The following is a 25,636-nucleotide window of genomic DNA, read 5'->3' on the forward strand; positions in this document are numbered from 1 at the left end:
GTTTGACTAGGATATGATTATTTGCCGCCTACCACAGGATCGATTCACCAGAACACTGAAATGTACGTTTGGAAGTGGTGTCAGTGTTCGCTCAATACAGTGTGTTTTAATAAACCGTGAGAATTCGGAGATTAACTTCTCTTATCTGTTGTTTGGATCAGAATTGTCATCGGAAAATTAATTACGATAATTCACTGGTGTGAACAGATCGGAAAGGAAAGACAAATGGTTGGAGGAGCTGTTGTTATTAAATTAAATTATCAAGTAGAATGGAAAGAATATGTGTAAGCACGAAAATAATTAGATAATAAATTAGGAGCGATATACTGGATGAGTGATTCGAGAATCAGTCTGAATCGTCTTCCAAGACATGTTGCATGGAGGAGACATCAAGTGACAATCACTTATCTAGAGGTGTTGGTCAGTGAAGTGTCAGACCACATCTAGTCACTCTCTTTGGTGTTGTTTTAGATGTACAGTTTTCTGTATGTTTTGTGTTGCCGAATTTCGTTTAGGCTGAGTGATTTCTGCTCGAATGTGATTCTGTTTTCGTTTGGTGTTTTTACTGTTCATTTTGGTTTCGTTTTCGCCAGCGATTTTTCGTTACCTTTTCCTATAGACGATTTGTTTTCGGTTTCCTTCGTTTGATGTGATAGATTGCATGCATAGTCATTTTTGCCTTGAGTTTCGTATTCTTGTTGAAAACGCATGCCAACTGGGTACGTCAGCTAATTTTTTGTCGTTTAAATAATAATGTAGATGGAATTCTGATTTTTCTAACCATTTGTTGATGAAATTGTCTTTGTTTGTTATCTAAGCTGTTCACAAGAACCGTGGCTCAGTTAACCTTATATGTCTGTCGTCGTAACCAATTACGTTTTTATTGTCGATTCCTCATTGTATTAAATCAAAAGTGGTATTTGACGAAAACCTGCAGGAAATATCATTGATGACTGTCCAATATAATCAGTTTGTCCTTACTGGGGGTCCTGGAATATTCTTCCGTCTTCTCTTAAAGTACTAAACTTTCCGTAATTAACATCTTCAGATGGAGAGGAGGTGTATTGAAGCTGATTTCACTTGACCTCATCATATTTGCTTCTATTTATACATTAATAAGCTGTTTGTATCGGTTTGCAATTTCTGAGAACGCACAAAGGTGAGCAATTTATATTGATAGATAACTGACATCTTAGAAATTTTGAACGTCTGATTCTATTTACTTCCAGATTCCAAGCTATGATTCCGGTTGCATTTATCCTTGGTTTTTATGTTGCCTTAGTTTTCGCACGCTTTTGGAACTATTTCACGACGATTCCGTGGGTGATGAGTTTCGCACTTACTCTTGTTACCCACCTTCCTGGTAGCGCAGAACGCAATCGTCTGATACGTCGGACATGCATGAGATATATAATGGCAAATCTTATAATTGCAGCTGCCCATCTTAATGTCGTCGTCAAGAAACGTTTTCCAACTTTTGAGCTTTTCGTTGCTTCAGGTAACTTATTTTGTTTGCTGTATGTTGTGATAAAGGCTGTAGTCAACTAATGTTGACCAACATATTAGCTTTCAATGTTGCTAGTTTTTATTTTTATCTAAGACTGAATGATTCTGAGGTAGTTTTGGTTTCGTGACAGTGTACAGAAGTTGGATGTCCAGGCACTGGTTTGATTGCACTTTTCGGTCAGTATACTAAACTTTACTTGAAGGATAAAAACCACTAAGTTTGCATTTAAGAAGATGACAAAATATGACTGAAGTAATTAAGGGACATATTTTCGTCTTGTATTCACATACTACAGATGACAGACAAATCCTGAAATCAGACAACCGTATATTAATTTTGGAGGGCTTAGTATTAGGCGGCTAATGGAACATATTACAGCGAAGTACCAATTAATGATTCTTAACTGCAAAAGAATATAGCTTTTAAGCTACATGATAACTTCCAAACCATACTTCTGCTACTATTGCATACTAATACAACCAAGTCATCAGAACGTCTAACCGTACGGATTTATCTTTAACCACTTTCAAGTCACTGAGTGTAATGATTTGTTATCATCCGGCTACTGATTTCTGAATTAGAATTCCTGAAGTTGGTCAATGCTTATTTCCTCGGTAAAAATGTACTTTTATTTATGTTGTGCCCAGTGAACGAGTTCGAAGTATATAAGTTTTGAAAACTTTACCTGGGTCTTAGCGAGCTTGTAAATGCTCTACGTTATTATATTATAGTGAAACGCTGCTGATGGTTTTTTATTTTTGAACAACTTCAATTTACTGATATGATAGCATTTACCAAGGTTTAAAAAATGTTCACTGTTGAACCTTTAAGCTAGGGATGGCGTAGATTTGTAAATAAACGACAGTATCCAATATCGTTAGGCTGTGCGTTAAATGTTTATGTGGGAAATGGGTTCATTTATTATATTGAGAACCCTATCGCCACAAAATATCTTTCTCTCTAATCACTCAGCAAATTTCCTTCATGGACTATTAATGAGTACCACACCTAACCGTCTGAGTTATGAATCTGTAGCAAATAAAGCATAATACTAGTATACAATGGAATTCAGTAATCGGCGTTAATACGTTGACACAATCCGTAAGGTGCTGGCCAAGGATTTCAAGTAATTTCATCATATGAAACCCTGTGCAAACAAGCAGGATAATTTTTCGGTATTCGACTTACATCAGCATAAATCACATGGCATCATATCTAACGAGCATGTTATTCCAATTGTTTCACTCTCAGATGACCATAGTGAAGACCATCTAGCACTATAAATTTAAGCAATGAAGATAATTATTCTGTCATCAAAGGACAAAATGAACTCCAGTATGTAGTGATGTATCTTCTCTCATTTTCTAAAACGTATTCCGACTCATATCAGATTGAAACTCCTTGAAATTTAATATAACCTGGGGAGTTGATAGAATTAAGTTGAAATGGGACTTGGATAAGTTTGTCAGAATATTTGTATCATAAAAGCGTCCGTCTAACTTTAAAGGATGTTCATTGCGCAACTCAATATTTGCAGCATAAATTAGGAAATCATCTTGATACGATTGAACACCATCAAGATCGGTAATATTTTTAGTTACAACCTCCTGGAATATCTCACGGGAAACGCTTAATCCGAACGGCAGGAATTTGTTTCAGTATAGCCTAATTTGTGAAATAACAAGTCAGTTCGCTAGAGGTTTTGTGGTGAACGAGAACACAAGTGGAGACAATCGAATGTATTTGAACACAAAATTACAGAACATTTTATTAAAATCTGAGAACCATATAGTAAATAATTAATCTGCAAAATATCAATAAATTGTCTCAGGCTTCACAGTTCTTTCGATTCTACATCAATCATTCTTTGTTCTCGTTCTCTTTCTTTGATCTTAATTTGTGCTGCCAGACATTTCACTTTTGATTGATGATACATACTACTTATATCTGTCGGCATCGGCAGCACACTACAATTCCATCCAGTGAAGTTTGTAAATATACATATTTTAGGTCTATCTTATGAAGACACTTTGACCTTCGTAATTATTATAGTATATCTTCAATCTCATTACTTAAATTGATGATTGACTCTGTTATCAGTATCGACGTTAAATGATTGGGATTTGCCTGTACTGGTCATGTGTAAGGTACTGACACAGTTGGTAGTAAGTGATAAAAAGTCTATTCCTATGTTCAGATCAGCTGATTCCACTAAATGATTACCCACTATTTTAGAAGCGACTTGGAGATTTTAAAATTTTCCCCAATATGTCCTACTCTTCCACATTCATGGCGACATGCATGATGAAGCTTTCACGAAGTACGAAGATACAATTTATCACATGAAATGTAGATTTCGATACCCATATGCGAATTTGAAGTAATTTTAGAATTATTAATTTAGCTGAATAAATTAGAGCGGATTCTGTCCGAGGAAATCTGGAGTTTATTAGTGTAGTGTGTTTATTCACATTCAATAATGGTACATCATACTGTGTCTCAACAGCATCGTTATTATAAATACTAACGTTTGAATATGTGAGTCATGGATCTTCAACTATCCGAGGGTGTAAGCCGTCGCTTCAGCTTACAATCAGTTAAACTGGGAGTCAACTGGTCTCTAAGATGAATATTCAGATGTCCACTACATCTAAAGCTGTAGTATAAAATTTCTGGTATTTTGATTCGGAGCACGAAATAATTTGTTGAACTGCTCCTTTTCACGTGCTTTATGCAATGTCACGGGAAAATAATTTATTAATAATCCTTTTAACTTGTCGAAAGAAATTAGAGGTGGCCTTCCAAATAAAAGATCTCGAAATTATCTGTCAAAGAGATCGAAACAATGCTAGGCTATGATGTTATATATATATATATAAACTAGTATTCTAATCGATAGAGACTTAGAGTTTATGGATGGCTTACCAGAGAATGACAATACTCTATGCATCAGATCTCGTTATGCACAAGATTAATCATGAAGTCCCTCAAACCATGCTTAGATTCAACGCTTTCTACCTCTGAAGAGACGTTATGCAAATAAAGAAATGAAGTGGCCATGAGATTTCTAACGTCTCCAATGTTTGCTAATTTACTTATGTTTCATATTGAGTCACTGATTTTTGTCAGTACCATCAGGTCATACATCTGGCTCAGATATGTAATGACACATTTATCATCACTAGAAAGACTATCATATTTTATTTTTGATTGAACTAAATGTTCTCCCTTGTTCCTATATACTATTTAAACTTTTTTTAATTAGTTAATTACTTATTTGTTTGCTCTGAAGAAGTGGCTTACATACAGTTAAAAAACAGAAGTCTGAATTTCTACTCATTGGAATATCACAAATATATCTTTGTTTAGGCAGATTTTTGAGCTTAAACTCAATATACATTATTCAGTAAAATTAACTTAAGAAAAGCACATAAACAAACACTTAATGGTGGTAGTTATTTGCATATATGAAAACTGTCAGATTATTCAAGAGAATTTATTACTTAGGAATAGCAATAAAAATGGACTACATGATTAGTCGTAATGAATAAAGTAAGAATTGGTAGTAAGAGGGTGAATACAGAAGTAAATCTAAGAAAAATAAACAACCTGGTAAAGAGACAAAACACACAGAAAGTTGGTCAAAGGTTTAAAAACCAAACATTTAAAATTATTATCATCTATATTACAAAGATAATTATATTTGACTAAGAAGGGTTGTATGTACTTTAGTCAAACCAGGTCACTTAATAGTTCAGATTGCTATCGATTAATTGCCCATGAGGTTCGCCAAAGTAAGAAAAACGGTTAAAGATACTTTTATGCACACTTAGTTGTGGCTTCTTAATCAGAATGGCTATCGCCTTTGTTTTTAAAGGACAACCTTTCTTAGTCAAATATAATTGTAAGAAAGATTGGTTCAGCTAAGAGTTCTCATTTCAGTGAATTTATTTTCATAGCTGTATAATCGCAAGTAAATACTGATTTTTCAAGTTTATAATAATTACAATAGTAGCGATATTAAAATTCTGTTAAACATGGTAGCTGAGAAAGAATAAAGAATGGACTGAAACGCTATTGTTATCAGGGAAACTGAAAATACACTTGGCATTGTTTGCTTGTATCTTCCCATTGTTGTTTAGAATTGCAATCGATCAGTCTCTTGTTGGCATATGTGCATCCTGTGCGGGCTGCCTCGATATTACAGGTACATACAGCTGGTGAGTTCCGAACAGGACGAAACGCGCGTCCTGGATTCCACTGCTAGCCACCATCCATCTTTGCTTATGAAACTGAAAATAGTTTTATTGTTGAGGGCTTGAATATTCATCAAGAACATAGATAGGGAAATTATAATTGAGAAAGGAAGGCTCAGCATGATAAGATGAAATGTTGAAATTGAGATGAAATATAATACAATATAACGGTATAATATAATAATATAATTCTCTTCTTACTATTACTGTTGTTATTATTGGTTTACTATCACTATTAATCTATTGAACACATGATCAATCTACTTAGCACCATTTCATCTAAAGTATAAACCTATTTAAATTAACATTGCATATTATTCATATCAACATGAACAATTTTATTTTATTTCACAACCCTAAATTCGTATGTTATAATTTTAAACGATGTACTATGCTGGCCACTTTTTGGATTATCGATTTGGATGTATATCTGTAGAACTTAAAGAAAATTTATTCAAAAGAATACTCTTCATTTTAAAGGTAGAGGTGTTACAAATTTATTTTGAATGCAGAAATGAAGGTTTTTAGCTCGAATTCTTGTAGCTCCTGCTAACAAAACGTCTAGGGAATACAACTTTTTGTCAAGCTACTCTTCACAAGTAAACGTGCCTGATGAATGGAAATTGGTAAATGGACCTAGGAGTTGTTTATTCTTGGAATACATTTTCCTGATGTCAGTACGTGATAAAAACGAACATCAAATAGTCATATAACCCTTCATATTCATCCGTTAGCTTACTTGTGTGTAAAGCGTAACTAATTTAAAAGAAATCTAAAAGGTAGTTTACCGAAATTCAGCCCAAGGTATGCTTATTAGTTTTTAAAAGTTTCCTATTGTATAAAATTAGCGTTGGTCGGATTTTGGATGTTGGTCATAAAAGTGCTTGTCTCCTTTCCATTTCCATTTATTCGTCAGTACACATATCTTTTCAGTATTTCATAATACTCTTCAACTATGTGGTTTACGACGAGATGTGTGTTATTAGTTTCATGGTCATAAATTTGCGTTTAATGTTTTGTACGCATGCAGAGTTCATACAATGACTAAAATTAATGTTGACATCTAGCATAAAATGGTCGTGTTTCAAGATATTCAGTTATATACTTCTTAAACTGAACGGATAAGGCAGTACATATGCGTTTTTAATTCGACAAGTAACATTTGGGCTAGAATTACTTATCTTCACTTTAGTAAGTAGATTTTTTAACTTATCTTTTATTGACATTTTGGCAGGAAACTTAATAAAATCTACCGTTATCAGATTTTATAAATTAAATCAGATTTTCGTTGGAATTCATCGTGTTCTAAAATGACTGACTGAAATAAGCTCATCAAATTATTGCTAAATGAAGGTATATTCAATCAACTAGTGGTGATTTAGCAATGAAACATTTTGCTTGTAGTCATATTCAAAGTTTACCTTTGATACTATTTTAATATTATGAATTATTAAATCAAATAGAATATATTTAATGTTGTAAAATAGTATATCTAGATTACAACTCATTTAAATGGCAGCGTTCTGAAACTTAATAGTGGGTTGTGCGTGGTATCACTCTGTTTAACACGGGATTATTATGTACCATTCTTAAGTTTCTAATGAATAGAAATGAAACAAATATAAATATTTTGTGTCGAAAAAGTCCTGATTAATTTTAGGTTTGGGATGTAGATGTGGATTATCAAAGGACAATGATCGTGGGAATTTTCAGAAATCTGTTTAAACATAAATACTGTTGTTTCAAGGTTGTAAGCATATGAAAATAAGCCGCAGAATAAATGAATTCATAGTATTCTGCTGCAATGGCTGTCTTTGAATTTAAGATGTATGACGAATAGTAACCTCATGGAATTACACAAACTGCTTGGAAATGCTTTAAGTTTAGGAAAATACCATCAGATATAGGCTTCCGAGAGTTTTGTATACTCTCCACTTGACTTTTTGATTGATTTTTCTCGGAAATTGAAACTAGTTTTTACCTAAAGAAGCATCATTAAATTATGTATTCACCATATCAGTTTGCAACTATATAAGATATTTCACCTTTTCATTTTGACAGGCGTACTTACCGAGGATGAAGCAAGAATTATTAGAAGTGTACAATCTGTTCATATGCAACCATTTGTTCCTGTTGTATGGGCGACTTCTCTTATCACTTTAGCTAGAAAAGAAGGACTAATCAAAAATCCGCATGCATACGTTCTTTTGGTAGACGTAAGTTGTTTTTCAGCAACCCCAATGATTTAAGAATTGACAGCTTGAAAGGATTTTATTAAAAATGACAAACATAAATGTTTGAAAAGAATAACTCATAAGCATTTCTGAGTCATGTGATAAGATGACAAAAATTTCAGATACTCAGATTTTTTGTCATAGGAAGTCTTAAGTTTTGAATTCAGCTATTCTTGAAACAGCCTCAGTATTAGACCAAATATATACCTTTGTGGCTGACTGTTTACCTTACATTATTTAGATCGTGTATGTCAGAAATACTTCTTAATGGCATGTATTCATCTGGATGTAATATATACGCCGACTGGTGATTAACAGTAAACCGGGATACCAAGTTATTGACAAAACTTCAATCCGAAGTGAAACGTTCAAACTCATGTGCTATTGATCAATCAATAAATTAGTTATTAGTTTCATATTGGAAAAGTAATTAAAATTTAGAAGTTTTTAGAGTGCTTGAATGCATTATTGTCATAGTGAGTGCATGTGTTTTGCTAGCCTACGTCAGAAATGCAATTGATTATTGTCGCTAATAAATATTTTGAAATAGTTTGTCAAATGACTGCTGGCATTAGAACTGTGCTTTTTTGCCATAGTGTAATGTGTGTAGTTTGATGTTTTTTAACAAACGATTATTCATCATATTGAGAAACTAGGTGTCTTAACAATGCAGTATTGATTTAAGCTTATGCAAAAAGCTTAATGTTGTGACAAAGATACAATCATGCAGTTGAGATAATAAATTAAAATTTCATTTTCACTTCGTTACGGATTTTTGCAATTATAGTCCTCTTTGTGTGACTGAATTCAAATGCTTTATCTTTTGATGTGTACGATTTAATAAACAATGAATATCTCACTTGACGATCCGGTGACTTTTAACATCAGGTCTACGATCAATTTTAAACAGTAATAAGACGACGGAACTACTATAGCTGAACGATATTCCTTATATTTGATAAAAAATTTGTTTCATAGACTTTTGATTGTAGTTTCTTTCCATTTTATTTATAGCTGAAATTCCTAATTTTCCACTTTCTTACAGGAACTTAACACTTTCCGTCAAAAAATATTATATATAATGATGATGGATGATGTTTGTATTCCGTTGGTTTATACACAGGTTAGTAATAGTGTCATTTTATTCCTTTGTCTGTTCAGTCGATCGATAAAGTTTCCTACTATAGTTGAAAATCGAAGTACTTGTTTTCTGTGCACAAATGTTAGTTTGCTTCTAGCGAATTAAACATTTTCTCGCTAGGCTATAAACGAAATGAACCCATCACCTTTTTCAGGCCTAGAAAATTTATATTCACAACCATCAGTTGACCTTATGCAAAGAAAACTAGATAACCACGTTTATTCAGAAATAATTCTTTCAAAATATTTACCGACGAAGGTTTAACCAATAACTTATTTTTCAGTTGCGCTTATATCATCCGTAAGATTAAACTGTAATTGAGCGTCATTACTGTTAACAAACAGTGTTCTTAATCAAAACAAAGAATTTTATAACGTCATTCAATACCTATATATCTAAAACCATTTGTGGATAATGTTGTGAGAGTTCCTTCTTATGCAGACAATCAGGACGAAGCATATTTTTTGTCTCTATTATATATAGTTTTCTGTTAATACTACCATTAAGCTACTTACTACATCCACAAATCAAATTTTACTGAAGACTGTCACGAAAGTTAAAACTGACCTGTAACACATGTGACATTCACACCGAAACAGACGTTCTGCAGTTTATTTTAATTTTTCTGGAGTCCTTCGTCTAGTCAGACAACCTCATTTCTTTGATTAATAGCTGGGGCGATCAGTTTCGGTTAATTGCACGTGTGGAGGAATTATTGCCAACTTTACCTGTAATAAACTAAGAGGTCTTTTCAAAAGTTCATGGATGAAGTTTGTGTTTGTCTGAATTAACAAGATATCGTACACAAGTATATTACACAAGACATATAGGATTTGTTGATTGGATCTATTTTTTTCCCATAATCATTTAGGTTGTCACACTATCTGTGTACTCTTATTTTGTCGCGTCTCTTATAAGTAGTCAATTCATCATCAACAGTTCACCTTTTGCAGGCATAGCACGTTCGCATGATCTTTTCTTCCCGTTTTTCACATTTCTGGAACTTTTTGTTTATGTGGGATGGCTAAAAGTGAGTTAAAAGTAATAAAAAGTGTCAAATCTACTGTAATTTACCTTTTGCTGTTTTTCCACGGATAAAATAGGTACTATAGTCCAACTGGCAATCATTAGTTTGTCTACGATAAAAAAATTAAACAAATCTTAAACATAATTGAAATTTCAAGCCTGTGGTTAACCACAACGTTTTTACTGTTCGATAAGTGTGATGTACTAAGCACTTTCGGTCATTTTTCTGTTCATTTATTAAGTGCTGTTTACCAGAGCGTAATTCTTACTAAATATTTCATTACAAACCCTCACTTTCATTAAATTTGTGTTGTTTAGCCAGCGATTTGTATTATGTTTACAAGTTCACCTCAGATGGTCGAGGACATCTTCCACCGCTTAAAATGACATATAGAATACAGCACTAATCCAATAAATAAACTGAAAAACTCCCTAAATGGTTGTATTCAGCATATATATTGTACGTTGAATGCATCGCTTATAATCTCATCGAATATCAGTGTTAACAGTAGTTTAAATGAATCACATTGTAATCAACTTTTATTCTGAACTAATAACCAAGTTAAAATGTTTGTGCTTCGATTCCAATACCTATTGTTTTACCTTTCTTACGCAGGTTGCTGAAACACTTGTGAATCCAATGGGAGAAGATGATGAGGATATTGATATTAATGAGATAATCGACTTTAATTGGAGAGTGAGTCACTGCTTTTCGGTTGTTTATTTTTGATCAGTCTAGTCTAGTATATCATAAAAATTTTGATCACTAGCGTAATGAACATATGATGAAATAAGGAAAAACAATTTTTAAGAAGTACTGATTACAGATAAAATTCTTGTTTACTAGTTAATATCAACTATATTTCAAAGTAGCCGCAAAAATGTAAAATACTCAAAGGTGCTAAATGCTACATAAATAAAATTCGCACGTTAATTAGGTCTATCTTTTACGACCATATTTCAGTGATTCGAAGGTTTTGTATCACAGACAAATTTTAATAAATTATAATAGTTTGATTTCAAAAGCTAAACCCATAATCCCATTTTATGAAGTAACTTTCAAATGTTCAAGTTAGATTTGTCAGTAATAATAATGTATTGTAAACTAATTAAGATGAAGCATATAATGATTTCTAATCCAATGAATCACTTTTTCATAAATGATGGCAGTTATACAATAATTAATACTAGAATGCAATAGAATTCCCCATTACTAATCTGTATATCTATTTATTCATAAATTTCAACATGTTTCAATAAATAACCTACATATTGAACTATAACAAGAACTTTCTAATTGATGTACAAACTATCATTCTGCTGATCGTAAAGAATTCTGTCTCTTTCACAGTAGTGAACTAATATTAGTTTTAGGAATTAGTATGCTAAAACACAGCAAATTAATAAACGTTTAATCTAAATGGATAAAAATTACATTAAAAAGTTTGTCACAGATGTCACTAATTTCACTTATCGATACAGTTCTAAAATTTAGAAAGCAATGAAGAAGGACCGGCGTATTAAACATAAGTAGATGATAATTTAAGCTGCTGATAATTCGTTTTATCTTTTGCCTAATGTCTTGAGGATTCATTTGATATTAACTGTATCACAGCCTAAAAAATAAAAACTATTTATGATTGCTTGAATACAAGAAAGAGCTGTTTTGTGTAGTGTATTTTAGACTAAAGGGCTGAAATAGATTAACTGAGATGTCTGCTAAACACGTAATCCTACATCTATTTGTTTTCAGTTGATTCAACTTTTTCTTCTAAATAATTATAACATTTTTTTATTGATTTGGTGTTTGTATGGTATCTCAAAGTCTAATGACTTGACAGATATATTAAAATTTACAATCTGTATTGTTGCTTCCGTCTATATAATGAAATATTTGAAATAAATGTAACAGTAGCTTATGCTATCATGTGACATTAAAGAACAGTCTTTGACTGTTAAATGATTCCACTTCATGGTCAGTGTTATCAATCTGTTTTAATCTTCGCTTCGAAGATTTCGTGGTGTGTGGTAGATGGAGTAAGAACAAGTGCACCCGCCATTGTACGAGACGCCCATTGGAGACAATCCGTTGTAGAACTTCCCCATACGGAACGGTCGAAACGTTTAAATGTTGGATCAAGGAAAGGGTCAATTTATGATCTGAAGTAAGTACAGAACGCTGCGTTAATTTCTATGAGATGTTCATTTGAAGATATGGTACTCTTTAGACAAGATTACTTAACTTTTTTCTCAGAAGTGCTATGGTTATGCTTTTTGTATATTAACAGCGATATACTATAATGATACTAGGCTTATTTTAATTCGGGTTTCTCTTAACCGGTGCTCTTTTATTGTCGATTTATCACAAATAGTGGCTGTTAAATGTTTGACTCCGCTCTTACCGAATCGTCCAAAAAATATTCGTAAACCTAGTTTGGTGACTCAAATGTTGTCTTACATATGTAGTAAAGGGTTCAAGTATTTCTTTTCTTATCTTCATCTAATTAATTATTTATTCAAATAAGTGAACTATGAATGTAAAATAGACTACTTCATTTTATTTTAAATCTGTATAATTCTAGCTTAGAAATATCTAAATTACCAGATTTAAAGTATTAACTTTTTTGTTCGTCTTTCGTTCTGTTTATGGATTTGCATATCGCACATTATACGACGAACCAATTGATCGAATAAACGAAAAACATCCATTGAGTCATAAAAACAAAGTTGTAGTTCGATGAAGAGGTTGGTTTAAGGAAAGTCTTGTAAGCATATCCTCAAAGAGATCACTTAACGGAACCACATTATTGCTTCCAATTAGTTAGTTGGTCTATTTTCTTGTAGACACAAAGGATTTTTAGTATGAATTTGTAAAGGTTGTTAAAGTTCACTAAAATCACATGTACATCTAAGTTAGACAATCACTTAAAACTTGGAAACACTGGACTTCCATTTAGTCCAGGAGTGGAAGTAATAATTACTGCATACGCACGACGCCACACCCGGAAATCGAACCCCGGAGCTTTGGTTTTATGTGCAAACTCTTAACCTATTGACTAATGGGCCGGAGCCCAATAGTATAAAAGCCTGACTTCAATCAACCCATGGTGTTTTATCTGGGTAACGGAGTTTTAGAGATGGTGAAATAATAATAGCCCTATGTAACATCATATGTTTAATGCCTTATGAAATTCGCAGTATGTCGGCTGTAGAAACTGGCCATCTGTGCTATGGTCACTGAAAACTGTTCTTTCACTAAGTACTAGATGACATCTCTTTTATTCAAGAGGTTTTGGCTTTTAATTTTAGGTTAGTTAGTCTATCAAAACTTAATGATGTTTTATGGATTGTGTTATAATGTAAGCAAGCATCCATTGATATTGGATATTCTATTTATTAACAACTTCATTTCGTTACTCGGAAGCAACATAATACACACTCATAAAAAAACTCATATTCCTTACGGTTACATGAAACAGATAGCTCTGCGGTGTTTATAATATGCATCATAGAAAAACGGTGAAAATGTCTCTTGAAATTATCAAACTAATCAGTATTATATTTATTACTTTCATTTCCTAATCTATAGCTATTTCACTCCTAAAATCCGTTATTCATTAGGTCTAGGTATTAATAAACATACTTGAGCCATTTTTTACACCCATCTCCTAGATTATTGTTTGCAGTGACTTTGCTTCGTCAATCAATCACCCTTGCAACCGTTATTATATAAATTTCAACGGTGTTTGAAATCAGAAAGCGATGAGAGGCGGCAGCTACAGTTTATTGGTGGATGGCGCAGATCACAAAGCTATGAACAATCGAGCGAATTCGAAGCGGAGAGGCGAATAAGTATATACAAGCAATTACATAGGCAAATTTATAGTTAAATTGCATAAGGGCACAGTAAGGCAAAGCAAAGGCTAATAATAGGATTCGAGTTCATACATACATGGGGAGGAGGATGAGTCATCGAGTGATATTTAAGCAATCAACATTTTGGCTCGAGTCTGTCATGTGATCTGGTCTATAGATCATAACGATACAAAAAATTATGCTAATCGTCACTGTTCCAATAACATAGCCTGTTAAGTAGGTTAATAAAAGGGCTTAACCAAAATTAATCATAGTCGAAATTGGTTGTAGGATAGTTGCTATATATTGTCGTTTGATTAAAATTCAAACAGGCTTTACAATAGTATTCGCTAAAATTTATACGGTTAATGCGTTGTGTAAAAATTGTAGTTACTATTCTATGAATTTATTTGTATTTTTTGATAGTTTTATGGTCTCAATTGTAAGCTATCGCTCCATTCACTAACTGTCGAGACAATATTTCACGTTAAATAAACTATAGGTCTGTAATTCGTTTTATGGCGAAAATGATCCAGCTGTGCACTTATTGAGATGTACGAATTGTGGTGGATTACATTTTGTGTTTTAGGGATATTACGTGAGTAATGAGTCTACATAATCATAGGGTACTTGTGACTAAATATCTGGCTTTTAAGCATTTTGACTGTAAGTTTGAAATTTACCGTTTTGTGTGATCTTGTCAATTGTTTAAGAAATCCTGTTATGAATTTTGTCGAATTATTATTTATGGCTTAGTTAACAACATAAAAACGCCCTGTTAAATTATGATTACTACAATGCCATCAGTGTTCATTTTATTGTTCCTCTCTTGCAAATGGAAGATCTTGGGGAATAAAGAAGAATCAGTAAAATAAATAAACAGCCTATAACCGCTTTACAATTAATTCTTGTAGTTCCTGATTTATTTTACATTTTGTTCTGAAAATGTTTACTCGCTGAAACATACACCTTTTGAAAGTTCAATTGAGTAAATAGATAAGCCCTCCACTTATGAACTCGACTTATTCAAATTTCAGATTTCAGCTTAGAGACGGAATACTCGAATCAATATTGAACATGACTAAATAAAAATGATTCTTGATCATATTACTGCAGATAGAAGCTGTGCTAAGTTGCACTTAGTTCATTAATGAAGTAAAACTGTTCGCAATAGTGACGACTCAATTAAGTTTTGGCTGTGGTGATATGCAGTGCATTACACCATCTTAATGAAAAATATCCTAGCGTCTTGTATGTGCAACAAACTTGACGCACCATCTTCGTCCATACTAATTTTTAATGGGAAGTTTTTTCAACCTTAGGTTTACAAGTATTTTATTTATAGTGATTGGCTTCAAGAGGTATTTCCTGGAGTTCTTGTCAGAAGCAGTGACCAGTGGAGTTCAACCGGGTCTGTTATGAGGTAGTAACTCACTGAAGACAATGGTAGACGGTGGCTCAATTTCGTGGATTGGTTGAAGTTAGACATTAACACCGTTGGGTGCTGACTCAGTGGTCTAGAGGTTAAGCGTTCGCTCACGAGACCGACATTTCCTGGGTTCGGATCTCGCTGGGCGAGTTCTTGGGTGCGCACTGCTGTGGAGTCCCATGATGGGACGAAACGGTCGTTCAGTGCTTCCAGGTTTTCCATGTTTGTCTAACTTCAATTGGCTCATGCATCCAACTATAAAATTATTAAAATCTCCATAAAACCCCTTCTTATAATTTTATTTATTATCATTTGATTACCATTGTCCTAGATTTGAAAAAGAAATATATTTGCGTGAAAGGTGCACTATTGACTTCCTACAACGTCGTATGAGCTTTATTTTCAAAAGATTTCATTCTATCTAACTTAGCTTTTGCTCAGATTATTATCAGTGCGTTGAATCAAAAAGTGTGTGATACTGTTATTCAGCGTAAACTAAGAATGTGTCATTTGCATATAAATATGTGTCTTGAACAAATGTTCCACAACCTTAAAAGTATTTTTTTTCAGTTCTCTGGAGGTTTATATTCACTCAACTCCGTGTTTAACTTTTACGATTTAAATAACTGTTACAATATGTTGATTTTATTCTTTCAACTTGATGAAATATTTTTTGTTGTTGGTGATAGGTTATTTCTTAGAAAGCGATTATTATACCACTTTTATAATTGTATCTCTTATGATTTCCTTACTATGCTCATAATTCTTTGACTACAATTAATCTTCTTTACATGTTCATCTTTTTAAAGCTTTGGAAAATTTAAGTGTTGGATTTTCTAATTTCAAACAAGTATACACGTTGCTTGATTGAGAGGCTAACTACTTAAGAATAGGTTGATTCAACGCTTGATTTATTCATTAGAAATGAGATTCATTGTTTCTCAAATTTAATTGATATTAACTACTTTGTGACAAGAAATGGTTTAATTTACATTTTTAGCAATTAACTGTTAGAATATTCCAAACAAAACTTACCTTTCACTTTCTCTTCTATAATGAACTTTAAGTTGAAGACTCACTTCAAGGGTTAAATATGATAACTCAAAATTGTGACATTTATTAATTGTCCAATAGTCTAGACACCATTCACAATATGTATTTTACCGGTATCATAGCTGACTTTAACTCATTCTTTAGTACCATCCTATTAGACTGATCAAATTAAAAGTGGCTGTGCTCTTGTTTTATATATGACATACTGTATTTCTATACAAAAACTTATTTTTATACACTGTTCTCCTGCAAAATTCAGTAACCATTCACATTTTTTTCTGACTGAATTTTAAAACTTTGTTTTTACGAAACAGCACAATTGTTGCAATACTTCTTAAACTAATTAGCTTTGTCTTAGAATACATACTCTGAAAACAATCTGAAATATATCATCTTGTCGTTTAAAAAGTCTTTTGACTGTTTATTGGCTATCATTATTTGATTTTGTATGTTATCAGAAGTTTTGACATTTAAAATTCTATTTCATTAAAGTGTTAATACTAACCAAAGATAACTTTCAAGAAGTCACAATATATATAATTTATTTACTCTCTAAAATGTAAACTTAATACCAGTATTGTTCAACTTGTAGTAAATTTTTATACTGATCTGTATGAACATAAATTATAATTGGTTATTGCTTATGAAATGGATTTTATGATTTATTGTACTGTCTTATATTACCTCGGTTTAAATACATTATCTCTTTATTACAGCGGTGCCTCGGCTTTTTGAGGTTAATGGAAAAAACTTAACGTAACTCTGAATATTGTACAAAGCTTGTGATTATTCACATTTCTGATAATAAATGATCCTTTATAGTGCATGATTTAATGCACAAAAGCTTAAGCCGATAGCTGAATTTGAAGTCCTAATAGTAAAATAGTACATTTTATTCTGACGAATGCAAGTGGCTTGTACTGTAATACGGGTTACCAGTCTGAAGTATTTTGAAAATGGATAAACTTAAAGATCTATTTGTTAAAAAACAGGAACTTTGATAAGGAAACAAGCTTGTTTTTGAGAGCGACTGTTTTTTCAACTACAATTTTTTCAGTGTACATTGTAAACTTGTAATCTTCACTGAGGTTTAATGGAAATATTGTTTTCAAAAATTCCTGTTAAAAAAATCAAAATTGTTTTGCTATAGTTTTCGGTTGAATTTGCTATGATTTGTACGTAGCTTTTGCATCTGAAATACTTATTGTTTGGATTTATGATGCTTACAAATCACACGAATTATGTTTATCTTCAGTGTTCCTGTTGGTCCAGAACTACGCGATCTTATGGCAGCTTTATCCACAGCACGACAGATGCAGATGGTAAGCTAGTAGCTAATTTGTTTTAAATCAAAAATATTTTTTAGCTATCCAAACATATTATTTTGATTCAGCACTTTTACGCCAAAAAGGCGCCATACTACAAATTAAAGAATTTTTTTGGTTTGGATCAATAACAGTGTCTATCTGGCTCAGAATATTAACAACGTGCGATTCACACACATATTACTTTGCATTTTTTTATATCGAAAGTAAACCGAATAATCGATGTAAACGTTTACCTAACCATGAAATTTACTGTAATACCCTCCCAGATTTTAAAAATTATCCTAAGTGCTTCTCATGAGCTTTCGTATATTTACGAAACGGAACAGAACTCTAAACTCCTTGTAGTATTAATTACTTACGCCTGTTACTCCTAATGGAGCATAGGCCGCTGACCAGCATTCTCCAATCCACTCTATCCTGAAACTTCCTTTCTAATTCCATCCAATTCTTGTTCATTTTTCTCATGTCTATCTCTATTTCTCGGCATAATGTGTTCTTTAGTCTTCCCCTCCTCTTTTGGTCTTGATGATTCCATGTGACGGCTTGTTTTGTGACGCAGTTAAGTGCTTTCTTCAGTGTGTGTCCTATCCACTTCCAGCGCTTCTTCCTGGTTTCTCCCTCCGCTGAGATCTGATTTCTTCTCTCCCACAGTAGGTTGTTACTGATAATGTCTGGCCAACGGATTCGAAGTATTTTGCGTAGACATCTGTTAATAAACACTTGTATCTTCGGAATGATGGCTTTCGTAGTTCTTCAGGTTTCCGACCCATACAGTAGAACTGTCTTGACATTTGTATTGAAAATTCTGACCTTGGTGTTGGTTGACAGTTGCTTTGAGTTCCAGATGTTCTTCAGTTGTAAATATGCTGCTCTTGCTTTACCGATCCGTGCCCTCACATTTGCATCACACGCACCATGTTCATCAATGATACTGCCCAAATATGTAAAGGTTTTTACATCTTCCAAATCTTCTCCGTCAATTGTGACTGGATTGGTGCATGCTGTGTTGTATCGGAGAATCTTGCTTTGCCCTTCGTGTATATTGAGACGTACTGCTGCTGAGGCTGCTGCCACATTGGTAGTCTTCTCCTGCATTTGTTGTTGCGTTTGCGATAGGAAGGCCAGATCATCTGCGAAGCCTAGATCGTCCAACTGCATCCTAGATGTCCACTATGTCTCGTGTTTCCCTTCAGATGTTGACGTCTTCATGATCCAGTTGATCACCAGGAGAGTGAGAGTAGGCAACCTTGGCCCACTGAACCCACCCACGGACCTCCAAATGTTGGCCCACCAACAATTAAAGACAGCAGCATGGCTGTCAGACAAATCAAGAGTGGCAAAGCAGCAGGACCACACAACATTCCAGCAGAGGCACAGAAGGCAGACGTAGCGGCAACTGCAAGGATACTCCACATTCTCTTCAGCAGGATTGGGATGAGGAACAAGTACCAACAGACTGGAAAGAAGGACTTCTGGTCAAAATACCAAAGAAAGGCGATCTTAGCAACTGTGATAACTACAGGGGCATCACTCTTCTCTCAATACCGGGAAAAGTCTTCAACAGGGTATTGTTAAACAGAATAAAGGACTGCGTAGACGCCCAACTTCGAGACCAACAGGCTGGATTCCGTAAGGATCGATCGTGTACAGACCAAATCGCAACTTTACGGATCATTGTGGAACAATCAATTGAATGGAATTCATCACTCTACATCAACTTCATTGACTACGAAAAAGCATTTGATAGCGTGGACAGAACAACACTATGAAAGCTTTTTCGATACTACGGCGTGCCTCAGAAGATAGTCAAACACGGGACATAGTGGACATCTAGGATGCAGTTGGACGATCTAGGCTTCGCAGATGATCTGGCCTTCCTATCGCAAACGCAACAACAAATGCAGGAGAAGACTACCAATGTGGCAGCAGCCTCAGCAGCAGTACGTCTCAATATACACGAAGGGCAAAGCAAGATTCTCCGATACAACACAGCATGCACCAATCCAGTCACAATTGACGGAGAAGATTTGGAAGATGTAAAAACCTTTACATATTTGGGCAGTATCATTGATGAACATGGTGCGTGTGATGCAAATGTGAGGGCACGGATCGGTAAAGCAAGAGCAGCATATTTACAACTGAAGAACATCTGGAACTCAAAGCAACTGTCAACCAACACCAAGGTCAGAATTTTCAATACAAATGTCAAGACAGTTCTACTGTATGGGTCGGAAACCTGAAGAACTACGAAAGCCATCATTCCGAAGATACAAGTGTTTATTAACAGATGTCTACGCAAAATACTTCGAATCCGTTGGCCAGACATTATCAGCAACAACCTACTGTGGGAGAGAAGAAATCAGATCTCAGCGGAGGGAGAAACCAGGAAGAAGCGCTGGAAGTGGATAGGACACACACTGAAGAAAGCACTTAACTGCGTCACAAAACAAGCCGTCACATGGAATCATCAAGACCAAAAGAGGAGGGGAAGACTAAAGAACACATTATGCCGAGAAATAGAGATAGACATGAGAAAAATGAACAAGAATTGGATGGAATTAGAAAGGAAGTTTCAGGATAGAGTGGATTGGAGAATGCTGGTCGGCGGCCTATGCTCCATTAGGAGTAACAGGCGTAAGTAAGTAAGTAATACGTATTCACTGTTCAACAGCTAATCACTTTATTTTAGTGACTTTAATCTAGTAATTGAATATTGTATTATAATTAGTGTTAAATGGTGAGTATTCGAAGGAAAGGTAGATAGGTAACATAAATTAGAATGACTTTAAAATATGGCTGCAATCTAAATTGAGTTTGCGTACAGGACAGTTGAAATATGCCAATTAACATATGAAGCTGTAATTCGTCTTGTTTGTCAAGAATGCTGACTATAAATGATATACATTCAAGTTGTTGAGATACTTTTTGACTTTTAGAGATCATATTCAAATCATGCGTAGCCGAATATATTTGAGTAACTTTGTATTTTACTGATCTTAGACAACAGGGAATCAAGTAAATGTTAGGTTAACGATAAATGCAATCAAAACAATAGACTTGTCATTAAATAATGGATATTAAAAGCAAATAATCAAATAATATATAGGTAAGTAAATTTTTGCAGTAATTTATCTGTCACTTTCTACCAGTTTGCAGAAACTACATGTATCACTTCTTAAGGAATTAAAAATTCAGCGGCTAATAGTTTAGACCCTCTAGAAAGTAATGTGAAATAAGAACCCTTTCAATACTTAAATCGATCACATAAAATATGTAACAGACTTTCGGAAAATATTCAGCTTTTGTAGCATACCAGTGTTAAAGTATGTTGTTTTATCAGCATGAGGAATGTATCACTTTTTACGAGGATTGTTCTCTAGATTTGCATGACATCAACCTCAACTCACACTAAACTTTGAATACATTAAATTATGAAAATATTTGTACTCCATTACCTCATCAAACAGCCAATGGTCAAATCTTGTGCAATAAATATTTTGATTTATTGTGAATGATGTCTTATAATAACGAATAGTTACGTCCATATGATAAAATTCATATATATATAAAGCGCTTAAGTAACGATTAAGTCTACCTAGATAATGTAGCTTTGCCACGAATTTTACCAACATATTTCATGTTATTACTGAACTACTGTAAATAATTAATTCGGTTAATCGGAAACGGATTAAAACCCAAAGTATTTCTTTGATTGCATCGCTCTCTGTTAATTTACCTAGAGAAAAGCTTCTAATCGAAAAGACTGAGGAGTGTTGAGTAAGGTTACAATCAGTTTTGTTTAAATAATTCTAGAAATAGTTGTGTAGTTCTTATCAGTTATAGGTAGAAAATGGGAATATTATCTAATCCAACGCTTTATAACACAGATCTTCGAATGAAAATATGAATTTAGGATTCATTTTAGTAAATAGTCAACAACGCTGTACATGTTCACCTATATTTACACTGCATTTCATTACTTCCTCAAAAATATAGTTTTGCAGCTAACTTTTAACATATTTGTTCATTAATTAAGTCAAGTACAAACTCACCAGCTCCTTCAAAGCCTACTTATCCTAATGAAAGTGATAGTCCACATGGTGTATCAGATGACCATAGACATTCGTTTCCTCACACCACAACTACTAATGTTGTTCGTGAACCCATAAAAGAAGAGGATGAAGAACTAGAAGATGAACAGTCTGGAAAAGATTTGAAGGAAAATAAAGTAAACGATGAAACTAACGGTAAGAAAAGCTCCAATCTGTTTAACTAGTCGTAACTGAGTTCTACTTCATAATTTTCGCAGTTTATGTTCGTTTCCTCATAAATTGAAAGGACTGTATAGTAACACTTGGCTATTTTCTTTTCCTGACCAGGACTTTGACTTGTATAATTTAGTTTATCTCTTCACATTTAAAATTAATGTATTAAGTGATAAATTAAGTTTATCCCACTTGAAATGTTTGTTTTCATATGATGGGTAAAGTCAGTCGTAAAAAGGTGCGCTTCTTCATTCATGGTTCATAGAATCAATGGTGTGTAATATATAGATTCACAGTTGAACAACCTATCAATCGCTGATAAATCTTGAGGCAATACTGAATCGAAAAGAACTTTTGGTCTTTAATAACAAATAATTTGAGGTTTTAATTTCTTTTGAGAGGAAAAGGTGTAATTGGTTCGTAGTAAATTCTGTACCACGTACTGAAATGCGTAATATACTGTCGATGAGTCGTTTAGTTTATCAGTGATGGGCTTTACAAGATTTTTTGCGAAATGATGTCCCTGTTTCCAATAGATGTGTATAAGTGAAATCTGTTCTTATATTTATCTCTTGCATTATATTAGCTTACTTTCATGCTTGTTAAGCACAAAATACATACTATTCTCCTTTAAGATTAAAGTTTACATACTGATAAAAATCTCCCGTCTTTGGTTTCGTTCCAGCTGCCTGATCTATATATATTCTCAGTTAAACAACACCATTTTCCTAGTTTTTCTTCAAGCAACTATAAATTTATGAGTACATGGTTAAGTGTATACATCGGAGACTATATTTAATATTCAGATTCATATGGAGATATCGAGAAATAAAAATAAGATTCGTTCGCTTATTCACCTAACAATACCGAAACTTTCAATAGGTACTGTCGTAAAATCTATTTTTAAAACAAAACGTAAAACGTTTTCATCATGGACTAGCATCAGCTAGACAGCGCTTTTGTATCGATCATCTATTACATAGTGACAAACTTTGAGACGGAATTTCGACGTTCTAATGAGAAGCCAAATTTTTGTAGATATGAAGAACTTTTCCCCGAAGTTTTCGAAGGAATGTCGCACTTTAATGTAAACTGACTAAAGATGTAAACGGTGACCACCGGATTCCGACTCAATCGTTTAAATTATTATGCTTTGCGCTAGAACTGGAGACGGGGATTCGGGACTGCTCAGTAGTTCGAAACTAGGACAACGTTATCCATTGTTCCATGATTCCCTAACTGATGTCACTATTTGGTAAAAACTATCTTTGGTTTGATTGACTTTCATCGGCTACCTTTTATTGCCCCCAAATGCCCTGGTATAGCCGAGAATGGGGTGGACCGGCCCTCCCTCTTGAAATGCTCTCACACGGCCACGCATATACAGCCTCTGCCAGAGAAGTCCTACCCACTGCCTTCTCGTGGCTGGGGTGTTGTTTACGAAGATGAGAAGACGGAAAGCGAATGTCCGACACTTGAACTGGATTCCAAACCAATGGTGCATATGGGCTCCAGTATCCTGAGGGAAAAAATGGCGTATGAACCGAATGTTGGTCACCGGCTACCATGAGACTGCATCTCCTTACGATGCTCCACTGCCTTGTGGGTTAGACCTTTAGGTCAGAGGCTCGAGGTGTGGCCCCGTAGGAAAACCACCTGGTTCGGTCTGGGCACCCGAACTCAACTAACTGTTTCTTATTGTTGGTAAATTCCTGAAACTTATATAGGCATGAAGTTTTCAAAATTTTCATAGTTAGACATGCCAGCTTTGTGATTTTCGTTGGTAAATTTGGAGGGAAATCGGTTTAGAAAATATTTAGAACAGTGATGATAGTATTTCTTTATTATAGTAAAGTGTAAACTGGTAGGCAATCATGCATTATACAATTGAAGTTTTGTCAGTGTGTGCAAACCATTTGATCTCTAGCATTTCAGAGGAAACGATATTATGATTATCAACACCAACAACAGATTTACTGTTGTTTATTGTTGTAACGTATTCTCTTTTCTAAATCAAAATTTGGCCGTATTAAAGTTTTTTCAGAGAATAATCATCGCGGATTAAGGAAGAAATATCTATACTTTTTAAGTTAGTGATGATTTTTCTTATTTCTGTCAGTGCGTGAAACAATTTTCGGTAGTTTGTGTTATTACACTGATCAAATGGTGCATCAGACTTAATGGTTTTGAAACAGCTAAATATTTCAGCCTAGTCACTCAACAAACGGATACAAAATTGAGTGCTATATGCAAAATATGGTTAGAATTTCTATCATTATTTGAAAAATATATTCTGAAAAGTTTGCATATCAATTATTTCGTAGTATACTCATAAAAACAATAAAAATAATCCACATCATAATCATGCAACACTGTTTCTAATGTATCATTGAATGCTTTTCATGTTATTCTATTTATTTTACTGCTCGTATTTTTCTCGTTAGATTTATCAGGTAGTCATACGCATGATCACTGTTCAAGGCTCTAATTATTATCTGTTCATGGAGTATTAATATTTTGTTTATTTGTCGGTTTAGTGGATTGCAAGGTGGTGATGAATACACTTCAAAACGTTTGCGAAAAAAGATGCCTAATATATTTATTTGTTATTATTATTTATTTTACTTCAACTGCTTTGATGATATCTGCCTATATTCAGCCTAAATTTATTTTTCATTAACTTTTTGCCCTTGAGAGTTTTGTTTAACTCCTTCTTTAGTTAAAATCATGATTTATTTTGGCTGAGATTATATTTTAAACATCTGTCTGTTCTCTACTTGTCTTCCATAAATTGTATTTTGCTTAACAAACTCAATTTTATAGTTTATAATATTTTTGTACTTGGCTTTATGAATATTGAAATAATAGAAAGTTTAAATTTCTTTCACTTAGGAACATGATTAAAGCTATTTACGACGATGGAGTGAATTATGTGGTTGGAAAAAAATGGCTGACTAAGCATTTAGTCTGAATTTAGCGCTTTATATTTCCTGGCTTAAAAAATGTGGTAGTGACAGAAACGTTTTCTGAACATATTTCTAACTCATACTATGTGTAGGAAATGATTGTTCGTTCAGTAAAATGATGTATACATCAGGCACATACGAGTACTGAAGTAGCCCAGAGAACATTATAGAAATAAAATAGGTCGAAAACTCTCTTACAATTACAGAAATAATTTTAAAAGACTGTCTACTGTCTATTACTATGTAAGCCGAAAACAAGAAATGTAAAAATATTGTTAATTAGAAACGGAAATGTAAAAAGTTGGTCAATTAGTATCATTGTTCAGACTTGGAAAACATTACATTCAACTGTATCTAATACAGTCCATAAACACAGGGAAAGACTGTGAACAGCAGTTTGACTTATCGTACAGTTTAAATACTTCGCTACTATTTGGACGCAATTCACCTGATTTAGAACCACAGTGTTTTATTTCTAAATTCGTGTTCCAAATGGATTTAACTCTTGCTATAAATCCCAAATGTAGTTCATATTCGGAGTCACTGCAGTCGTAGACCTAAGAGACCATGGAAAGT

General features: G+C 33.7%; 1 protein-coding gene across 2 annotated transcripts; it reads left to right on the top strand.

Moving 5' to 3' along the window:
- Window positions 1–325: 325 nt before the first annotated feature.
- Window positions 326–25,636, top strand: BEST2_1 (Bestrophin-2). Of its 2 annotated transcripts, XM_035732582.2 has the most exons (12): window positions 326–719; window positions 819–1,017; window positions 1,049–1,159; window positions 1,197–1,498; window positions 7,825–7,979; window positions 9,043–9,120; window positions 10,010–10,168; window positions 10,781–10,861; window positions 12,178–12,329; window positions 17,757–17,823; window positions 21,866–22,076; window positions 24,539–25,636. In XM_035732582.2, exons 2-12 carry the CDS (start codon window positions 950–952, stop codon window positions 24,580–24,582), a joined length of 1,428 nt encoding a protein of 475 aa, XP_035586939.1. In that variant the 5' UTR covers window positions 326–719; window positions 819–949; the 3' UTR covers window positions 24,583–25,636. The 2 variants fall into 2 exon arrangements, with proteins under 2 accessions (XP_035586939.1, XP_051071322.1); XM_051211283.1 differs by having other exon boundaries at window positions 326–1,017; window positions 1,197–7,979; window positions 21,866–25,636.

Source organism: Schistosoma haematobium, chromosome ZW, assembly GCF_000699445.3.
Source record: "Schistosoma haematobium chromosome ZW, whole genome shotgun sequence".
In the NCBI taxonomy this organism is placed as follows: Eukaryota; Metazoa; Platyhelminthes; class Trematoda; order Strigeidida; family Schistosomatidae; genus Schistosoma; species Schistosoma haematobium.